This window comes from Crassostrea angulata, chromosome 8, assembly GCF_025612915.1.
Source record: "Crassostrea angulata isolate pt1a10 chromosome 8, ASM2561291v2, whole genome shotgun sequence".
Classification (NCBI taxonomy): domain Eukaryota; kingdom Metazoa; phylum Mollusca; class Bivalvia; order Ostreida; family Ostreidae; genus Magallana; species Magallana angulata.
In genome coordinates, this window is record NC_069118.1 from 32,197,418 (window position 1) to 32,220,358 (window position 22,941).

The 22,941-nt window shown below is 35.0% G+C and overlaps 1 protein-coding gene across 3 annotated transcripts; it reads right to left on the minus strand.

Moving 5' to 3' along the window:
- Positions 1-339: 339 nt before the first annotated feature.
- On the minus strand, positions 340-22,368 carry LOC128160166 (transient receptor potential cation channel subfamily M member 3-like). 3 transcript variants are annotated; one of them, XM_052823439.1, is made up of 27 exons: positions 22,142-22,157; positions 22,019-22,044; positions 16,771-16,850; positions 16,072-16,231; positions 14,424-14,640; positions 13,640-13,767; positions 12,725-12,893; positions 12,449-12,617; positions 12,129-12,252; positions 11,357-11,426; positions 10,725-10,825; positions 10,219-10,356; positions 8,957-9,007; positions 8,723-8,854; positions 8,150-8,338; positions 7,820-7,917; positions 7,355-7,583; positions 6,440-6,619; positions 5,862-5,957; positions 5,289-5,468; positions 4,681-4,809; positions 3,867-4,115; positions 3,173-3,347; positions 2,390-2,516; positions 1,927-2,117; positions 1,212-1,344; positions 341-978 (listed from the first exon to the last, which is right to left on the minus strand). In XM_052823439.1, coding segments are annotated over exons 1-27 (3,735 nt in total). In that variant the 5' UTR covers positions 22,143-22,157; the 3' UTR covers positions 341-785. The 3 variants fall into 3 exon arrangements, with proteins under 3 accessions (XP_052679397.1, XP_052679399.1, XP_052679398.1); XM_052823437.1 differs by lacking the exons at positions 22,019-22,044; positions 22,142-22,157 and adding an exon at positions 19,406-19,994 and having other exon boundaries at positions 340-978; XM_052823438.1 differs by lacking the exon at positions 22,019-22,044 and having other exon boundaries at positions 22,142-22,368.
- Between the last annotated feature and the right edge of the window lie 573 nt (positions 22,369-22,941).

A 22,941-nucleotide genomic window follows, 5' to 3' on the forward strand; every position in this document is an offset into this window, starting at 1 on the left:
AAAACAGAGTTATCATTTTCAATGTGTAGTTCGTTCGGTAGACTTCGACATTTTGATTGTTTCGTCAAATAAAAATATTTTATGTTTGTATATAAATGCATGTAGTTTTATATTGATTTTTCTTCCGTTTACCACTGAAATAAAAGGTGACTGCGCTTGGTTTTATAATAGCTCAGCGCCGTAGATTTCTTGTGCTTCTTAATTATAACCTATTTAAACTTTCCGGTGCAGAACCACCTATTTTTACTGGTACTTTGTACACCCATTCCCTGAAAAGGACTCAATCATTTTAAATTTACCTATAAATATTACTATTTTACTTTATGCATGACTTATTTATATAAGAGGATAGATGTACATTTATTGATAAGATGGTGTTACTTTTTTTTCCAATATCGCAATGTTCATATTTTAGCTCATAACAGATTGTTGGCTTTCATGTAGTAAAACTAAGGAACAGTTCTAAAATGAACAATTAAATGTCTAAGAATGTAAATATATATTTATTTTTTTCAATATTGAAATTAAACAAAAAATAAATTCATCTTTGTAGGAGGAAACGAAAACAAAGTCGAAAGATTTACAATAACGTTAAGTTTTCTGTAGTGTAAATTATAAAATAAACCTTGCGAAAAGATTGCTTTTTTAACCTCTACCAATATATTCAACATATGTATATCACAAACGGTACACAGAAAGATTCACAAGACAATGAATTTATAAAAGTCTTGATAAGTTCAAAGCAATCAATATCATCACAATTGCTATGGTGCACAAATCGGTTGCTATTGCCGAGAAGGGCTCTGCGCAAACTCGTCAAAACCCGGAACCATGTGCCCCATCAGTTTCACGATTTCGTGATTTTTGAGAAATATTTCTTCCAGTTTGCTAACACCTTGGTCCGCTAACTGCAAGGTGTGTCTGAATGATTTCTCCTGTACAGTTACATCATCCATTTGAGCTGATATCTCCGTCACTCTAAAAAAAAAATCGGAGAAATTTTTTAGCCATAAATTATTGTAGATTTTGTTGGTAACCCTTTATCAAAGAACATATTTGCAACAGAAATTTATCTTTTAAAAATTATTTCTAAGGAAAATGGTATATTTTCTAACATTTTTATAAAAGTCAACATAAAAATAGACAAATTTGGAAAAAAACGAAGATAAAATGATTCCAATATTCCAACAAAATTTTAAGGAGAGACCCACCTTTCGGAGATGGCTGAGATGCGTTTGTTTGCAGACGTTTGTAGCTTGTTTTCTTTGTGTCTCACATAGTCCTCAAGGCACTGTAACTCAAACTCGTGAAGTTTGTCCTTTTCTTCATCTGTCAAATAGATTTCTGTGCGAGAAAAAAAAACCCAGAACGAAATTAATGATAAAGAAAAAATAAATGCAAATGCGGGGAAGGGGGGGGGGGTAACATTCGATGTTTTTTAATTTAATTACGTCATTCCTTTTTTTGCATACATATTTGGATGACGTAATAAAAAGAACGATATATCGTCTGTTATTGGTCCCTGTGCCTCTACTGTCACTTATTTTATTGGAGCGATGAATATTGATAAAACTAGTTTTAAAAAATGAACCTATTTTAAACTTCATTTTTACATAAAAACATTTTGTTCTTTAACAGATCACCATTAACTTAATAAGAATGGTTGTGAACTGATGCAAGTTGTTTTAAACAATTTCACAAAATATTTCGTATTATTGTTAATATTCCACAATTTGATACAAACTAATAAAAACCATGACGGTTTTAACGTCACGCTTTAGAAATATCTGTGACATACATGTAAAATACATTCGCGTTCTCCATTGGTGTTATTTCGCAAGAATCTCGTAAATCGCGAATATAATAGAATAACCAATCATCCTGTAAAATTTCTTATCTACAGTGAAACAACTACAATATACTTACTCAGTCCATGATCACAAAAGTCCTCCCTGCCGCGACATTTCCAGATGAGGTATTTGATGCCCTGGTAGATCAAACTGAACACAGCTAGTGGCGGGGGCAGCAATGACGACAGTTTGTACTTCAGAATCACGTTGTACCGCTGGTATTTCCAGATCTCCCTCACTCTCGGAATAACCCTTATACACGTTGCGCTAAAACAGTAAAGATACAATTAGATGTATGTAAAGTTAATCAATGTTTTTATGGGATTGAAAAAAATGAGAGTTCTGAAAAAAAAATAAAGCGAACCATTTTTGCAAATTTCAATTGCAATGTATGGGAAGTACAAGAATTTAAAACAAATTGAAAAAAAAATTAATACACATAATACACCAAGCATTTACTATAATTTGTTTAGCTTGTTTTGCAAGTATATATACTAAATTGATACTGAGAGTACATTTTATTTTTTGGAATGACTTACTTGAATCTAGCGATGAGTAGGTTAACCAGGAGGATGAAGATAACGAGAAGGAAGACAAACATCGCCAGGGGAGATACCCAGGACCCGTATGTACAGCCGCCGGGGTAGTTATCAGTATCAGTACAGGCTGTAAAATAAAATAAAGCAGACATACTGTAGTATACTGTAAAAGTGGTTTTTTACGCGTGGGGGGAATTTACACTATAGTTACACAAGCTAAAAAACCGCGGAAAATGCCCCCGCGGGTATGGCAAAATTTTTATAAAACTTTGATGAAATCACGCATCAGCATATTTAATACTCACGCGTATTGTTTAACTATAGAAAACGCCTACTTAACCATCAGCGTAAATAGTCATTTTTACAGTAAAGTGTATAAATTTATAGCTAAGCGAATCGATTCATATATAAGCTGTAAAATATAGCTGGCAAAATATACGTGTACTCATACAGCTAAGCAGATACGATATACTTTTTCTACACCGGCTGTAATATAGTCAGTGTATTTACAGTCAAAAGTAATAAAATACATTTGCTCTACAGGCCGTAGATTAACGAGAAAACACCATGTCGTCATGTTGGAAAATGCAAAAAAAAAATATTTTGACCAAAATCAACTTGATCAGTCGAAAATAAGAAAAATATTAATTAAAGTACCAGCTCTAATAAATAGAAACATCGTAATGTGTGTTTGAATATAAAAAAAATGACTAAAATTGATCGAATAATTGAATTGATTATTAATGAGAGAATCAAAGAAAGAAAAAAAAATCAATTTCTTACTGTCAATCTCCTCCTTGAAAATTTCTCCGTATATCATCCAGTAGGGGTAGAAGAAAACGGAGCGCAGCATGAACCAGGACCACTCCTCGTTCTGGAAGTGGACCGCCTGGCGGATAACTCCAAAGCAGGCCGTCACAATGAACATGATGATGGAGAAGTATGACATGTGCTTCAGCTGAAAGTGAAAGTAAACCTAGGTACGACATGTGCTTCAGCTCAAAGTGAAAGTAAACCTAAGTACGATATGTGCTTCAGCTGAAAGTGAAAGTAAACCAAGTACGATGTGTGCTTTAGCTGAAAGTGAAAGTAAACCTACATTTATTCGCGCTTACTTTACTTTTGCGATTGATATACATGTAACAAGCTTGTAGTGAACTTCTAATGATGAACGGCGACAAATGTTTGCAACTTTAGGGAAATTGAATATTCTTGATTACAAGAAATTTTCTCGCACGCTAATATATTTTGTTATGCATGTATTCACACTGCATACGCGTAAATTTACTGACACTTTAAGGGTAAGGATACTTAGTGTAAATCATAACACCAATGCAAATTACTGTTACTGCCGTAGAGTTATCATACACTGTACGTATAACGTTTTATTTCAAACAAAATTGAAATTGATAAGTACCGACCTTAAAAATCAAATACCTCTGAGACCAAAAAAAAAATATCACACCCACACACTTACCAATTTCCCGATGATCTTGGAATAAGCTCCAAGAGCTTTATTAACGGACAAAATTCCCAGGATCCTTATGTAGAAGAACACAATGTTCAACGTATACACAATCCGTGAAGCGTTCAGGGTGGAGGGGTTGAACCTTAAGATGACCCCGATGGTAAACCAAACGATGGCTACCGCGTCCCACAGGTTCCAGTAAAAACTGGCGAACACTCGCAGTTTTATCTTCAGTGGACCGGGGACTAATACTGCCAACTGAAAAAAGGCAAGTCTGTCATGAATGCTCAATCGCAACTTCTTAGGCTCTTCCGGCAGGCTCGGTAAAAGACTTTTTATCCGAGCCTATCCGAAGTTGCGATTAATTATTGCTGAGAATTTCGAATTACGAAGTGAGCGCATAAAATGTTTGTCAACGTGTCCACGCGTATATAATTCGTGCTTAAGGTGTGGATTTGAAATATACCTGTATATTATGAAATATGTTTAAATGGGTTTTTATAATGGGTTTATGAATCATTTACATGTAGTTACATTGGACTATTTCTTTTTGAGATTTTTTTTCAAACAACGTTACAGTTCGAGAATAAAGTGCAGATACGTCTATTATATATTGCATAGTTACATGTATGAAGAGAGCTAGATTCTAGAATTACTGTTGAGAATAATTATACGAAAAGATATGAGACAGCAATTATAATTTGAATGCAGTTATTCATAATAATTACAACGAACAGCCAATAGTGTCTTTTAAGTAACATTAGAAGATCAGAAACCTAAACCCTATATTTTTGATGACTGGAAATAAGTGAGCAGTTCCTACCTCCCAACATTTCTCGGCCGCAAAAGAGACAAGGTAGGCCATCACAAAGATCTCGGGCCATGCAGGTGTCGGCAACGTTCTAACGAGAACGGTATAGCTAAACGCCACCAAGAAAGCGATATACGTTATCTGTAAGATGCAAACAAGTTAAATTCAAATAAGATTTTTTTTTTCAAAATTCACCAAAAAATTTGGTGAAGAAATATGATATATGATAAATAGAATAGAACAAAACTAAAAATTCACACGTACAAAGGATATAATTCTATATATCGAATTTTGTTTCTTACTATTACACAAAACATATATTATTCTATATAAATGGGTTCATCAAGAAATTTATTCCGACAAGTTAATATATCATTGTTCAAAAACCATGCATTTAGGTTATTTTTATAATAAACCTGTCTCATTTTATAATACCTGTCCATCACACCCCCTTATAACATGTAAGTCAACGCCGTAATCTCATGGTTAAAATCTGTTACCAAAAGGCAGAATTTTAGAGAACTATTGTTGAAGCTTAAAACACCCGTCAAATCTTACATGACTGGTCCTTTAACCTTAAATTGTCAGAGATGGATATTTTTTACAAGCAATTCACTTACCAAGTAAAACCAGAATTTAGTAATGGGAGCGGTGTAGAATTTGTGAGTCATTTTGGTGAGTTTGAGAGGCTTTTTAAGGTGGACCGAAACGTTACAACCCCGTTGTTTCTCGTTGGCGATCTTCTGTAGTGACTTTAGTTCCTGGCGACTGAGCCTTCTCTGGTTGTCAATGTGCATGCTCTGATAAAAATAATCATGAAACATTTGATTTCTTAAAGAGTGAAATCTCTCTCTCTCTCTCTCTCTCTCTCTCTCTCTCTCTCTCTCTCTCTCTCTCTCTCTCTCTCTCTCATTTTTTAAGGAAGCTGGATGTGGTTGGTCAACAATTTACCTTTCAGATGTATCTTGATATCTAGATAAGATTGATATTTGGCCATTACCTATCTTGTTAAGTAAAAACTAATTTCTAAATATTTCAGCTTTAAAATTTCAATATATTTTTTCAATATCTTTACACAAATTAAATTCCTTTTTTCTCTCAAGGAGAATAATATAGCCTAAAAATGACCAAAACCTTTTAGCCCCCTAAATTACAGAAAACATCTCTTTTTACAGCAATTTTAAATAGCGTACCATTGATCGGATCATGGGCGGTTTCTGTCCAGCTTTCAGTGCATCGCTCAGTTTGGGCATAGAGCTGGATGTTGCCAGAGTTTTCACTGGTGAAGCCTGCAATAGGATATTTTTATTTTCATTGCTATCATTTTTTTAATTTCTTCGAGCATTTATAAAATATCCGACTGTACGTTAATTTGTCATAGTGCTAACTGAGTGCTATGCGCAAGACAACTTGAATTTCGTCAATACAATCATGAACTTCGAGAATAAAAATGAGACACAAAACAATTTCGTTATAATCGTACTTGTAAAAAATATATACCCCAATCCTGATACAAGCATCGATACATTTCATCTCCTATATTATACATTATAATGTAGATGGGATAAACTTTTCATATTTAAGAAAACATGTAAATAACGTTACATACTTTTGGTAAACTAAACCTGTTTTTCTAGCTTATATCTGCTGTATGCATGCTATCATCCAGATCATAACTAGTTTATACCTGCTGTATGCTGTCATCATCCAGATCATTACTAGTGTATACCTGCTGTATGCTGTCATCATCCAGATCATAACTAGTTTATACCTGCTGTATGCTGTCATCATCCAGATCATAGCTATCGTTCTCCTCATTTTCATCGCTGTCTTCATCTTCCACAGTGTCTTCCAGGTGCTCTTCCGCTGTCTGAGGCATGAACTTGAGCTGTTTTTTCGACTTATAATCCAACATTGCCAAAAACGGAGGGAACAAGATGCCTGCAATCACCTAAAGATAAAATGAATGGAAACGTTTTTAAATTATTTAATTGGGAATGACTGGATTTCTTTTAATTCACATCTATCTATCTATCTATCTATCTATCTATCTATCTATCTATCTATCTATCTATCTATCTATCTATCTATCTATCTATCTATCTATCTATCCATCTATCTATCTAGTAACTATCTATCATAGTCAATCTACTGCAATCATGAAAATGTTAAACAGTTCGGCGATTATTCGTATAACAAAGTACTAAATTAAGTTTTGCAATTTTGATAATAATTATGATAAACAAAAAATATAAAAACGTAAAAAGGAGTAGTTTTAACAAGAGCTTGGACTTTGGTCAGTACTTGTCACTCTTCAATTTGATGAAGGCGAGGTTTATTCATCGTTAACTGTCCAGTCATTGAAATTGGCTAATAGATATGAAGACATTGAACGAAACGACACTTGTCCGATTTTATTCAGGGCTGTAAATTTCAGTTGAAACAGCATCAATTTCACTCAATAGAGCAGACTTTTGAGCTAAAAAAAACCCGAGATTTTTACAGACTATGGATATTGATGAACTTGATTGGCGAATCAGAAAGAAGATACATGTACTCAATATTTGACAGCTTCTTTTGATGAACTAACTATAGATATTTACATCCCATCGAAAGTCCAAGCTCTTGTTAAAATGGTTCTAAAGTAAAACCGATTTTTATACTATTTTTTATAAAAAATGGTTACTTTAATACTGCTGTTTTTCCTTGTCTGCAGACCTCCCATCCAAATATCATTGATGAGGTTCTGGCAGCAGTTATGAGCGACGAAGTCATAATGCATGACGTCAACTGCCAAAGTGATGCAGGTCGCGTTCGAAAAGTTTATCAGGTCATCAGTGAGGAGTTGCTGGGTATAGTCGACATCGATATGGTAGCAGTGACCCAGAAATTCAAGGGCCAGCTTCATAAACTCTCTAAATTCAAAAGAATTCAAACCTTTCAGAAAAAAAACTAACAAACATTTCAAGAATGTATAGCACCAAATTGCCAGTATCAATCCACAAAAACAGCAGAAAAAAATGGAGTTGGCCAAACAATTTGGCGAACCCAATTCTCTAAAAAATCGTCAAATTTTACATCAACTACAATGATATAACCCACTTTAAGAATAGAGGAATAGCACCACAAAGAATGAAAAAAATGTCCTTACTGTGCGTTTTCCATTAAATGTCCCGAGATGCCGCTTTCTAACACGTCGGCGTCTGCTTCCTGGGCCATTCTTTTGTACAGATTGGAAGCAACCAGGGCCTAACAAACAAAGCAATAATCAGAAAGCATTTATAGGCTAAAAAGTTTCACGAATCAAAATTAAAGATGAAATCCTTACTTATCCTTAACACACTTCGCCGACTTTTAAACTCTACGTAAGGATTGTAAGGGAGTCCCCACCCAACCCCCTATATTTCAAACTGATTAAATTCATAATCACATAGTAAAGACCATACCAAAAATTACCCAAATATTCCTTGCATGCGCATACCTTAGCCATTGCCCCTTCGCCTTGTTGCCACATAAACAGCGCCATCTGTTGACGGTTCATAAGCACCGCCCACAGCATGAGGTCATGGAAAGGGTACTGGAATAAATTAGAGCTGGCCATGTCACTCAAATAAGACGTCTGCTTCATCATCGACTTTCTGCTAGTGGTTGTGCTACTACTGCTAGAACTCTGTTTATAAACCAAAAGTGTAAAGTCATTCATAAATGCATGGAAGGATGTTGTTGCTTTTAATGACGGTGAATGGTCAACGAAACCCATCAATTCGACCATAACATTTTTCAAAATGATAGTTTTGGCCATACACTGTTATCTAGTAAAGAAAACTTCCAAAATATTTTAGCTTTAGAATTTGAGCATCTTTTCATACAAAGTTCTTCATTTCCAGGAGATTAATTTGGTCTAAAAATGACCACTCTTAAGGGTTGAAATTTTCCAGGTAAAATGGCATGATGCAGTTAAGTGTTGTGTGATACATGTAACTTTAAAAATATTCAAAAAATATATCTGCCTAGTATAAGATTTTTGAGCTATAAAGAATTGAAAAACACTCACAATTCTTCGCATCGCAACGTATTTCTGACGGAATTCTTTCTGAGAATACATGGATTTGAAGGCCCCGCCCATCAAGCTGTCAATTATAAGTCCAATGTCCAGTAAAGTGTACCGATAGTTTGGAAAAAGGTTCTGTAAAAAATAAATTGTTGAAATTAAGAGGTGAAGTTAACATGAACCATTTTAAAATCAGAATTGAGTATAACTTTTTAGCTAGCTATATACATGTAGTACCTTTCGTAATCCTTTGATAAAATATCGGACAGGGTTAAACTGGCACTGTGGCTGTTGAAAAATACATAATATAAAATTTACAGGCTAAAGAGTAAAGTTTCATAGCATTACATAGTAGTTGGAAAAGAACTGCATGTACATACATGTATGATTAACAATTTTTCGTTGAAATAAAAAAAATCTATAGTTTAACTTTTTTGCATAAAATTTACAATTTGATATTTTGTACACGTAAGTATAATTTTTTTTAGATCTAAGTGATTGACCGAACACCAATTTAGATTAAACAATCCAATTTAATTAAAACAAATTTACGATCAGAAGTTTTGAGGCGTATACTTCTTCCATATAAATTATGTCTTACTGGTTTTCTTAATGTTGTACATTTATAAGTAACCAGACTTACGTTGATGTTGTAACTAGACTTACGTTGATATTGTTACCAGACTTACGTTGATGTTGTAACGAGACTTACATTGATGTTGTAACCAGACTTACATTGATGTTGTAACCAGACTTACAATGATGCTGTAACTAGACTAACGTTGATATTGTAACCAGACTTACGTTGATGTTGTAACCAGACTTACAATGATGCTGTAACTAGACTTACGTTGAGGTTGTAACCAGACTTACGTTGATGTTGTAACCAGACTTACGTTGGTGTTGTAACCAGACTAACGTTGATGTTGTAACCAGACTTACAATGATGCTGCAACTAGACTTACGTTGATGTTGTAACCAGACTTACGTTGATGTTGTAACCAGACTTACGTTGATGCTGTAACCAGACTAACGTTGATGCTGTAACCAGACTTACGTTGATGTTGTAACCAGACTTACGTTGATGTTGTTACCAGACTTACTTTGATGTTGTAACCAGACTTACGTTGACACCAGAGTTACGTTGATGTTGTAACCAGACTTACGTTGATGTTGTAACCAGACTTACATTGATGTTGTTACCAGACTTACGTTGATGTTGTAACCAGACTTACAATGATGCTGTAACTAGACTTACGTTGATGTTGTAACCAGACTTACGTTGATGTTGTAACCAGACTTACGTTGACACCAAACTTACGTTGACGATGTAACCAGACTTACATTGATGTTGTTACCAGACTTACGTTGATGTTGTTACCAGACTTGCGTTGATGGTGTAACCAGACTTACGTTGACACCAGACTTACGTTGACGTTGTAACCAGACTTACGTTGATGTTGTAACCAGACTTACGTTGATGTTGTAACCAGACTTACGTTGATGTTGTAGAGTTCCTCCAGTCTATTGACCGTTAGAAACGAGTGCAGGCTGACGCCGGTCTCCAGTAACAGCTTCACGAAGTCCACTTTGTCGTTGATGAGGGCCTCCATCATAACCGACTCCAGGGGCTCGTTCTAGATACAGAGACTGGGGTGGTTAGTTCTTTTATTAACAATAAATTTCGCAAAGACAAGGTGGGGGAGTCTAGAAGAAAGTTTTGAAAGCCAATCGGGGATTTCTTTACTTTTTTGTAGCAGTAAAGAGATATTCAAATTAACATGGAAGAAGAAGAAGAAGAAGAAGAAGAAGAAATGTAAAAAAGATTGAAAGAAAGAAAGAGTGAAAGAAAGAAAGAGTGAAAGAAATTATAAGAAAAAAAGAATGAAAGAAGAATTAAAGAAAGAACATTCTTGGGAGAAATTATGCGTTGGGAATGTCCACATTTTTTTGTCTGTTATAATTGACAGAGTTACATGTAGCTGCCGTGTGGTTAAATCCTTACTATTTGACCATTTTCTCTATCCAAGATGTAATCCTGCGCGAGGTCAACTCTGTCCCACATCAAAGCGAGGCGCAACTGCTCGGATATACTACTGCATGTCCCTGAAACAAACCACATACTTACAAATCACATCCACAATGCAAGTATTATTTTTATTGCATGTATATGGTATTGGATAATAAATTGAAGGGATAATAATTTTGAGGTTTTTTTTTTCTTTTTTTAAGTTTTATTATTTTCGAGTTTGTATATTAAAAGTTGATAGGTTCAGAAGGGACTCGATCACTTCGCTTTCCCTGCCTCATTCTTAATTGCTGTGTTAACTTAAAGAACCATTTTAACAAGACCTTGGACTTTCAGTAGGACGTAACAATCTATTTCTTGCGTCAAAATAAGTTAAAAATGACACAAGTGAAATATACACAGATTGCATAGTCTTAGCTCAAAAGCCAGACGAATCTTGTTGATTTCAAAGAGCCATAGCTGAGTGGCTAGCAATGAAATTGATATGCCCACGTAACATTGCTGTTTGACACAACTACCAAAAGTCAAAGCTCTTGTTAAAATGGTTCTAATATGATGTTACTATTAGTGACTAAAGTGGGTATCAATGCAAAGATGATGATATTTACCTTTTAATATTGATGTCAGAATCAACATATCCAATTCTTGATTTTCGTCTGCGAGGTTTACAACTGTTATCTGAAACAGAAACCCAAAGACTATAAATTTAGTCGACCCCTGAACAAACACAGAAACACAAGTCATTTCTTAATTTGCCGCCGTGGTGTTGAGCAATCAATCAAGAACCTTAACACTGTAATAGCTAAACCCATGTTGCTGTAATATACCCGAGTTCCAAAATTTGGATTAACTAAATATTAATTTGAAAATTTCTTCTTGCAACCTGTTAAATCTGCTACCACAAAAAAACCTCTGTCCTTTGATGACCAGATATTTTCTTCAAAAAATATATAACATCGGTTTTAGAATTCTTTAGAAGATTTTAAATCGGGCATTTCATTTTCAAATATACAACAATCAGAATAAATCCGTTAATCTGGGAGTCGGCTGGAAGATGATTGAGAGGAAATTAGGCAATACACATTGTGACAATTACAAGTATAATGGAAATTTTTAAATCATTGCAGGAAACACTATTGACCTAAAGATAGAAATATCGGTATTGCCCTCAGCCTACGGCGTCGGGCAATATTTAAGCTCTCATGCTAAGTCACTGTAAAAAATACTTGTATAATGGTATTTTTTTAATCATTGCAGGAAACACTATTGACCTGAAGACAGAAATATCGGAATATTTTTTTTTATTGCCCTCAGCCTACAGTATCGGGCAATATTTAAACTCTCATGCTAAATCATTAACGTTAACAGTGTACAACTTACCAGATTTTTCCTCTGTAGACACACGGTGATTTCCAGACATAGCTCCTTTGCTTGCTCCTCGGTACACGTGAACGTGTCTTGTATAGCATCCACTAGAATAACCTTCAATCTGTCTGGAAGTTTTCTGTAAAAACCAAATTATTTTTAAGAGTTACTTCCCTTATGATACAAATTATTTTAAATTTCTTTCTCAATACATGGATGAATGTGGTAAGTTAAAAGTTGATAATTTTTTTTGGTATTGATCTAAATATTTTATGGAGTGTTCAAATTTGTGTTTAATTTCAAGGTTGTGAATAAAAACAAAAGGGTGGATTTACCCGTCTTTTGTTGCGTTTTGGTATGCAAATGAGATGAGGTCTGCGGCACGCCCACTTCCTGCGCAGACGATGACAGGAACTGGTGGTTTGTCGGTAACGTATTCTAACACCGCCCTGATTGTGTTCATTCCGCCCTCTAGCACCACACAAACCATAGGAATATTGATTCCTAGTTTAGGAGGAAAAAATATAATTTAATTTACTACAGTTTGATAAAGAACGATCAAAAGTTTTCCAACGTTGTTGTATACATGACGTACTGTCTAATTTATCTACCTTTTGAAACTTTTTGCTGATATAGATGGCGCTCGATTCTTCTACGGAATATAACTTCCGCCCCGTATTCTCCTTCCGTCCCGTTATCAGCCAACAGGAAGTAAGCGTGGTGACTGTCGAGAGTCGACTGGACGTAAGCTGTCTTTCCGTGGTGATGTGAACACGTGATCTTAAGGAATGAAACAAAAAAACCATAATATAATTAGAACATTGGACTTGTACATCTTGAAACACTGATTTGATACCCCCCCCCCCTTACACACATAGAAAACAGACTTCTAGGAAACATAGTGCATACTCTTTATAACAATCTTCAAGTTGATTCGCTGTGCACATTCTCTAAACACAACTTATTTCTTCATTAAAAACATTTTTAATTGGAATTAAGAAATTTAACACTTTCAACTTATATAAAAGATTAACTGTCACAGCTACTGTTTCCGTAACGTTTGGATGCTATTAATATTTATAAGTGAAGAACAGTTGAATTCAGTGTCAAGAAAAAAGTCCAAGATTTCCTACATGTATTTGACATGATCTTTTTTTTTACCCGAAAAAATTGGAAACAACTTCTTGATGGGATCTTACTATTGAAAAAAACCCTGACATAATTATCAATTGAAAGCTTTTGGAACTACTTATACATTTTATCGTTTACATTATCATCCGCCGTCTATTAAATCGAGTCTTTGCACCGCAAAATCCCCGTAATGTTTGTAAAATGGAAAAAGAGGCAACAGAGGAAAAGGTTACAAAACAGACCTATTGGACCTTTTTGCTTTTTTGTGAAATTCAATGCATGTGTAGTTTTCATGGACACAAGATTATTTAATTATAAATACCGCAATATTAAGCAAACAAGTTATGGAAACAGGCACTTTTATAGAGTTGCCATAGTTTATATTGTGGGCATACATTTCTGCCGACGAGTTGTTCCTTGTTTGCCAACACGCCCCACGGCACCACGCCAATAGTGACCAGCTTCCGTTTGAACTGTTTGGATCGGCCCTCTCCAAAGGCGGCACTGACATGCCTGGTCACACCTTGATCAACATATCAATAGAAAGTAGAGAGTTGTCAGCCATTTCAATGATTTTTTTTATTCTCCAGTGCAACTGTGCGCGGATCTAGAAAGTGAGTGGGCGAATCGGGGGGGGGGGGGGGGGGGGGAGGGGGTGAATCAGGGAGGTCCAACCATCCCCAGAGGTATATTCCAACTTAGTAATTAAATTCACAAAGTAAAGTTTCCGAAAAATGGCATTGGACCTCGAGCACCCCTTTGCCCTTCCCCCGGAAAAAATACCTGGATCCGCTCATGACAAAGTACAAGTAATTAATATCTACTTTTGATAATGTTAAATGGATAACTGCTGAATTCTCAAAACTTTTCTTTATATTAATTTTTGAGACACGATCATACAGAGTTCTCTTCTTTTGAACCTATTCTAACCGCCCGATGACGACCGCAAAAACAATTGAAAATTTAAATTTTCTTTAAGAATCCTGAATAAATATTTTATCAACGCTATATCAGTTCATTAAGTAAATAATTTCATTACAGTTTCCTAAATTCCGTCGTATATATCAAATTTTACATTAACACGCAAAACTTATGCGCAATGAAAGCTAGCTCATGTCAGCCCATACATTAAATAGGTATTGTGGGTCTATAAATAGTACTTTGTGGCCGCAAACTCACCCGTTTTGACCCCGCTAGTAAAGACCCAGGCCCCTGTTGTCTTGGCAAACTTGACCAGGCCTTTTCGGAATGAGCGTTTCATTTTTGGTGACAGATCGAAATTCGCCATGCCCCCATGCATAGTTATGATGAGATTTGGTAGGTCCAGTCCCCACTGCTTTTGAAGAAGTTTTAAAACCGCCTCCGATTTTGTGTCAATTGTGGACATTCTAACGTACTGGAGAGAGAAAAACGAGAAAAGATTAGACGCCATACAGAATGCATGGAACTTATTATTTCATGGTGCTTACTCTGTCTGTCTGTCTGTCTGTCTGTCTGTCTCTCTCTCTCTCTCTCTCTCTCTCTCTCTCTCTCTCTCTCTCTCTCTCTCTCTCTCTCTCTCTCTCTCTCTCTCTCTCTCTCTCTCGTCCGATGTTTTTACAGTACCGATCAGACCCAACCTAACAGTAAGTAAACCACAACTAAACCCTGGGTTTACTTTCTTACTTTCTGTGTTTACTCCGGGTTTACTATAGGGTGGACCAAGAGTAAACCCAAAGTAAACCCAGAGTGGACACAAAGATTAAACCCCATCAGAAGTACATGTATACCCCTGAAAGCAGACCCTACAATTTGTTTTTGGAATAACAGGCAGTAAGATCATGAATGGTAAGATAAAATACTGGTCTGCTTCACACTTCAGTGCGTACAGTTGACCCCAAAAGCAATTATCGAGTAAACCCAAAGTAAACCCCTAGTGGACCCAAATTTTCAAAAAGTAAACCCAAAGTAAACCCAGAAAGTAAACCCGGGGTTTATTTTGGGTTTCTTCTCGTGTTAGGTTGGGTCTGATCGGTACTGTAATTAATTATCACATGTAAAAAAAAAAACCACCAAGAAACATGAGAAAAAGGACTTGCGACGAAAAACTAAACTGCGCAAAATTCACTCGCTTGCGAATAGAATTTACCTGTAAAAAACGTTTGTGACATTTTTGCAAGGTCATACCATTTTTATTAATTTTAGTAAAAGCAAGACGCATCAAAAGAAACGAGAGATCAGAATCTCACAAAAATCCAATCGCTCGTTAATTATAGTGGGTAAATAATGATAAAAACATTTGACTATTTTTCAATTTTACTGCGAATATTTGCTTTTTTTAAACCTTTGATTTTTTTATTATAATTTTTTGGCACTTCATGTGAATTGTAAAAAAGAATTATTTTGGTTTATGTAATGTGTGTCTTGGTTATTTTATCGACAGTGGATGTGTTATGATATAACACGTACATGTATGATATGTTGCTGTGTTTTAAAATTATTTCATGTTCGTAATATAATGCATGTAACAATTGTGTGACTGCTATCAATGGCTTACAAACTTACAGAGCTGAACTTCAGTCATGGCATGATCTATTAGCAACGCAAATCTAGGTATCTATTTTCTGAAAATTAAATGCTTTCAAAAATATAGTCATAAAGTTCCCATTAAGTCATTATGTTGTAAAATGTGACGGGACCTTTTACGCTTGTGTGGCTTTATAAAATTCAACATTTCTATTAATTATATATAATCCATTAATCATCTGCACACTTTCGTATTTTAGTTTCTATAAACACGCGTCATAAATCGTGACTTTTTCCCGTTTTCATCCGGTGTCCATTTTACCTGGGCCTTCGTGGGGTGATTGGTGCCCTGGAACTCAATGGTTCCAAAAGCATCAGTCGGGGCATGCGCGGTGTGTAACCCTGGCAACCAACTCTCGTTAGAGGACGCTACTTCATCGATGTCGTCGCCATGCCAATGGGCCGGTCGTCCACAGCAACACCTAAAACATTAAAATAAAAACCTCAATGGTATCAGCTTTTACTCTCATCTTGTATACTGTAACATTGTTTACCTTCTAACCCACGTATTTAGGGTTAAAAAAATCTATATATTTTATTAAAATGTTTTTCTGTAAACCAATATATATATATATATATATATATATATATATATATATATATATATATATATATATATATATATATATATATATATATATATATATATATATAACACAGTGAAAAACCAGGAGAAATTTTACCATAATTATAAGAATTTATTGTTATGTAAGTATTTTTTTACAAAGTATTTTCAGTTAAAATTACAATGAAAAAACATGAAACTTGGATATTTGAATTAAATAAAAGTTTTGTATCAGCGAACCGTAAGTGTAAGTAAAACTTTTTTAAGAACCTTGATCACATTCTATATCGAGCCAAATTTCATATAGCATCTATAGTACTTATTAATTGATTTGCATGTGAAATTCCAAATACAAATAAATAATGAAATTAATAAATAGATATATAAATGAATTACCTGTCGGGGTCATCTGTATCCGGAATAAAATATGTGCATTCCCGCTTGTAAAATGTTTTCTCTATCCATGACGTTTCTCTCTGGAAAAAAAATCAACACGTCCAAATGTAAGTGATTTTTCTACATAGTTTAGTTTATCAAAAAATGCTTCTTTTTGTGAGTCATGCGGGATAAGAAGGTGATGACATTGTAAAACAATTGCTTACGCGAGTTATGCAATTTTTTCTGCAATGATTGCATAACCAGAGGAATCATGAAAAAAGAATTTTATTGTTTATTTTTACATTTTTTAACAAATCAATAAATTGATCGAAAAAAGTAAGTGTAATTAAAATTAACTCAATTATTGTTAATGTACATCAGTACGTTAGATAAAAAAAAAACCCAGCCAAATTGTCTTCTATAGGAATTTGAGTCTGACATCAGTATGACTATTTCGTGCTAGGCATGCCTGCAACCCCCCCCCCCCCCCACACACACACACACTAATTGGCCATGGTCCAGAATAATTTTTCTATAATTTACATATATAATAAAAATAAACTTGGAGTCCCCCCCCCCCGACCCAGCTTTCAAGGGACCATGTTGAAAATAAGGGAGTAAGCTGAGAAATTGAAGATATGTGAAGGTATTTGCACAGCTGAGATCTGTGTATATTTTGTTTTGGTTGGAGCAGAACTCACGATTTTCATGCGTGGAATATTATATTATTATGAAATTCATAATAATGTTCGGTAGCAAAATGTTGATTGTTTAAAGTCAAAATTTGTATATGACAATTGCCATATACTTTAGAACCAGTTTTTGAGCTCATGCATGGATCAACAGTAAAAACATTTAGAGTATATAGTGTTATATTTGCATCTACCAAGTATCATTCCCTCTATTTCTGACGGAAACTTATAGTTAATTCATACATGTAGCTCTATAGAAACAGCCAGAATGAAATCTACACGCCCCGTTTATTGATTGGTCGAAATCTACAGCGGCTGAAACTGACAAGAAAGTGACAGGACCAAACTTGACACGCCCAGTTAATCGATTGGTCGAGACCTACAACTACCTAGGAAAAATCACGGACTGCACGAAATAATCATGACGACGTCAGACTCAAAGTCTCACAGGAGACGATTTGGCTGTTTCTTTTAGTTAACGTACTTACGTACATTAACAGTAATTTAGTGAATTTTACTTACTTTTCATCATCAATTTATCAATTGGCTAAAAGAAAGATATTAATATAAACAATACAATGCTTTCTTTGATGATTCATTCGGGTAATGAAGATAGCGATCAATGCAGAATAAATTTACATAACCCGCTAACGCGGGTTATGTATTTTTTCTGCAATGTCGCTACCTTCATATCCCGAATGAATCACCAAAGAAAGCATTTTATAGTTTAAATAAAACAACAACTCATCTAAATAATATATAATAAATTACTCATAATAACTATATAAAAAAGTACGTATGTAACACTTTAAAATATATATAGTACTTTTTTTATAGCACTGAATTTACAAGTTAAGGAAACATTATTAAACTCGGTTCTCTAAATATAATTTTAAGGCAGTGTGCGAGTACAGAAGACAATCTTATTTGACAGGTTGTCACGTTAATTGCAATGTTAATTTCGACAAATGCGCCTCGGGCTGAAATGCAATGTACACGTGCTTCCTGTGCAAATGCAATTACAAAACAAGCGAACATAGGTATTGAAACTTACACTGTTAGCGAATAAGAACACGTCATTTTGAATTAATTAAAATAGCAGTTGATAAGACATAAATAAAAATCTATTTAATATCACACCCCCTCAAAAACATTAATAAAAGCCAACTGTATGTCAATTCATAATAATTTATTCTTCAATACCTGTTTTGAATTTATAAATGAGTGCAATGTTTGCATCTTTTATTTTATTCAAAACGTACAAAATTTGCACCTAAAATTGTAAAGCCCTCTGTACACAATTATTTGTCACGAATCAGCAATTCTTAGGACGAACTGTCTTTTAATTCATCTATGTACATCTTTTTAATGAGATGCTTTCTTAATAATTTTTGGTCCACGTTTAGAGAACGTTCATCACATCAAGTTTTTTTCTCCCGTAATAAACTGCCGCCTGGGTTCATTTTTCAGTGGCGTTGTCGGTGTGCTTATAAAGAGCCTGATGTTGTACGTTGAAAACAAGCCGTCGTGTCACCTGTCTTGATGACAGGTAGAAAGATTTACCTCTGTCTGGTTAACCATGTTTGGAGGGCTTAATTTTATTTTTCAATTTAATTTACAGGTGTTCTTTATACAAGTGTATCAAATTTTCTCTTTGAAAATATGTGTACATGCATGATGAGGATGTGCTGTAGTGGATAAATGAGGAATGGGGGGGGGGTGGGGGGGGGGGGGGCGCAGAGAGAGAGAGAGAGAGAGAGTTCTAACAAATGTCATTTCAATATTCAATCAAAAATAATTTATCATAATGCACCAAATAAGTCAAGATAACAGTATAATTTAATGCCTGCATAATGCATAATTGACCAGTTTTACGCGCTGAGAGTGAGAAGGGGGGGGGGGGGGGTGGGGGGTAACCGGTGGAATGAAAGTTTATTGTAATTGAAGTTTATATAATTTACCTTTTCTTCGGAAACAACACTATTTCGAAGATTGCGTAATCCATCCCATAAAGATGTAAAGCTGGAAAAGCTGCCTGAACTAGGTGATACATGTAGGGGCAAGGAACTCCGTACCCCGGGGCTCGGCTCCATGCTTACCGTTGGGCTTAAATCCCTCATTGGAAACATTTTGATTTATTTCACTAATTCCCTTTATCTAATTTTTCCCTTGATATCCAGTTAGAAAAAAATTACACACACTTCATTGGTATCACACATTTTTTTTCTTCCAAAAAGAGAACATTTTAATCCGTCAAGGAATAATTTCACATTTGATAAATGAAAAAAAAAAAATATTCCTTTCGTGTCGTATGTTTCCGTTTTGGTAATGTACAGTATATGCAAACTGTACGTATTGTGTATAAATTTTCAGACCCCAGACAGATAAAAATTGCGCACTATGTCTTCGCACGTCATGTACAAGAGGATCTTTGTTGTTTCAAGGTATGGAACAGGCCGTAAAAAAAAACGCACAGAGCAAGACGCGGAGGGGACAGGTGTCAATCAAAATCAGCTGATGTCCTTGTCAGCTGTTCGTAGACTTCTTTTAGAAGGCTTATTGCATTTTAAATTAATTATCTTATTCGAAAACAGAACTAGCTGTTGCTCACCGATCAGAATGATTTCGAACCTTATAACAAATATATGTGAAATGTTTTCATAGTTAAAAACTAAAAATTGCATGAGGAGATTCCTACAGAATATGAAAGAAGAAATCTGACCATGCGCGGAGCCAGACAATTTTCTCCGGAGAAAGGGGGGGGGGGGGGGGTTCGGTCCAAGGTTTTAAGGTTTTCTTCTGTTTGTCGGGAAGGGAGGGGGGGGGGGTCCGAGGTTTGTTTTGTATTTCCAAAGGGAGGTCTAGATACCCCCATCCTCTTGAAGTGCTTTTGTGAACCCTTTGTAAGCGGGTTTTAGCAAGACAGTAAAGATTATATTTAATCTTTTAATTCATGATTTCTTAGTTTAAGGAGGATGGTTTAAAGTTTTAAGTGTCTTATTACTCTGCTACTTATCATTAATCAGTACTGTACAAATAAATACCCAATTAATAAATTGGCTGCCAAGATCATTTTCCTTCACTTGAAAATCATGTTTAAAAAACTGCCGTTTTGCGTTGAGTGTCATCTTATATAGTATATAGTATTCATTTCAATGGTATGGGAAACAATGAATTCTAGAACAGATGAACGTCGCGTGCAATTTGGAATTATTCGGCCACATGTATACATAGCTATATTAAACTGCGTTAATTATACAATCAGATGCTTTCTTTGATGATTCATTCGGAATATGAAGGTGTCGGCATTGCAGAATAAAATACATAACCCGCGTTAGCGCGTTATGTTAATTTTTTCTACAATGATCGCCACCTTCGTAACCCGCGTGAATCATTAAAATAGCATTTTTATGTTTATTAATTTACACCTTTCTCTTTTAACAAATTCATAAATTGATTGTAAAAGAAAGTAAAATTAACTATAAAATAATTGTTAATCAGTACGTTAGGTAAAAGAAACAGCCAAATCGTCTCCTATAGGAATTTGAGTCTGACATCATCATAATAATTCCGTACAGTCCGTGATTTTTCTTAGGTCGCTGTACATGTTGCTATAGGTTTCGATCAATCGATAAACGGGGCATGTAGATTTCAGTCCTGTCAATTTTCTGTCAGTTTCAGTCCCTGTAGGTTTCGACCAATCGATAAACGGGGCGTATCGATATCAGTCCTGTTAGTTTCTATAGTGCTATGAATTAACTAAAGTTTCCGTAAAAAAAAATAGAGGAAGTGATACTCGGTAGATGTAAATATTTCTCTATAAATGCTGTCGTATGCGGGTACTCATGTCTAAAGATAAGTAAATTGTTCCGTCAATATTTACATGTTGAAATTTATGATACAATTATATCATGATTACCCAATATATGTTTATTAACAGATAATTAAATTATGATCTGAATATATGCAAACAAGTCTGTTTGCAGCAGAATAGGGTGGTGATGTTGGTAGGGGGGGTGTGTGTGTGTGGTGGGGTGGGGGAGAGGGGGACGGGAGAATGGGGTTCTCTTTTCGACAATCAAGGCGGTGTTTTCTCGCTTCTTTTCACAAACATTATATATAAAATACAATGAGAGATACATATACGAATATACCCCCAGGATTTAATCATTTTTTTGCATGGTTGAAAAATTATTTTTACATTTATCAAATCTTTTCAAATTGAAACATATGTTTGAAAATATAATTAGAGACACGCCCATTTTTTCCAGTGGACGAGAAATCTATAAATAAGGAATAAGGAATCATTCTTTGAATATTATGAGGTGATAATTTTGGTCGGCCGGGGCGTGATCAAATCCAATAAAGCCCGAAGGGCTTTATGATAGATTTGATCACGCCCCGACCGAAATTATCACTCATAATATTCAAAGAATGATTCCTTATTAGTTATATTTATATAATTTTAAGCCATCGTACAATTAAATATTTAAAAATAAATAAGCAAACCCCGCTGGCGCCTCAATTTGGCGTCAGTTGTATTATGGGTTATATAGTACAAAATCGATACGTACATGTAGTGTTATCACAGGCAAAGACACTGGAAAATGTAAATATATAAGAATAATGATCAACTGCTTGCCATACCAACCCCTGGTGAAATTTAACGCTATATAGTATAATTTACATATACTTACTCTGCTTTTATATCTGTGACACTTTTGATGCATGACAGTCTTGCTCAAATATAAGTATAATAGAACTAAACAACGCTATAATTGTACACTATACCGCGTACTAATATTAGTACAATGGATTTTTTGATACTCGCTTTGCTTGGATTCGTATCGATTTGCATCGCTTTAAAAAGGGCCCGACATAGACGTAAATGTATATAATTATATAAGGCGCTGAGTACAACTCAGATATATTAACTCATGGAGTGTTTCTCAGATCAGACCCTTGGCCTTTTCTTGCACAAAATAGAATAAAATTATAAAAAAAAAAAGACCCTTCGCGATCTTCACTTTAACTCGTTAGGTGCTGAAGATTTTTTTTAGAAGAGAGCGGTTTTGTGTTATAATAAAACATTAGAGCATGCAGGCACGTAGCATCAGGGGGGCCAGGGGGGGGGGGGCCTGGCCCCTCCACTTTTTCTCGCAGCAACAAATTTTTTAAAATTTACACATAAAAAAATGAATTATAATGGAGTTGGCCCCCCCCACATTTTTAGAAGATAGTAAAAAATTGATATGAGAATAAGGAAATGAGTAGTCAAATTGAAGTAACCCCCCCCCCCCCCCCCCCACGGATTAGGAATTTCATGATTTGGAGGGGAAAAAAATTTGGTAGGGAAGAATTTTTTTGGAAGTATAGTTGAGTCTACCCCCCCCCCCCCCCCCCGGATTAGGATTTTGAAAATTTTATGGAAACTTGAAAATTTCTTTTTTTTTTTTTTTTTTCTTGTCAAGATTTTTTGGATGGGTCTGGCCCCCCC

Bases quoted from the DNA above. Each gene is read 5' to 3' on its own strand.
- LOC128160166 (XM_052823437.1), bottom strand. From the start codon at position 19,573: ATGTTTCCAATGAGGGATTTAAGCCCAACGGTAAGCATGGAGCCGAGC. The intron at 12,618-12,724 runs GTAGATAAATTA...CTCCTAAACTAG, and splicing joins TCAGCAAAAAGTTTCAAAAG to GAATCAATATTCCTATGGTT. The intron at 1,345-1,926 runs GTAAGTATATTG...TTTCTCGCACAG, and splicing joins CTTTTGTGATCATGGACTGA to AAATCTATTTGACAGATGAA.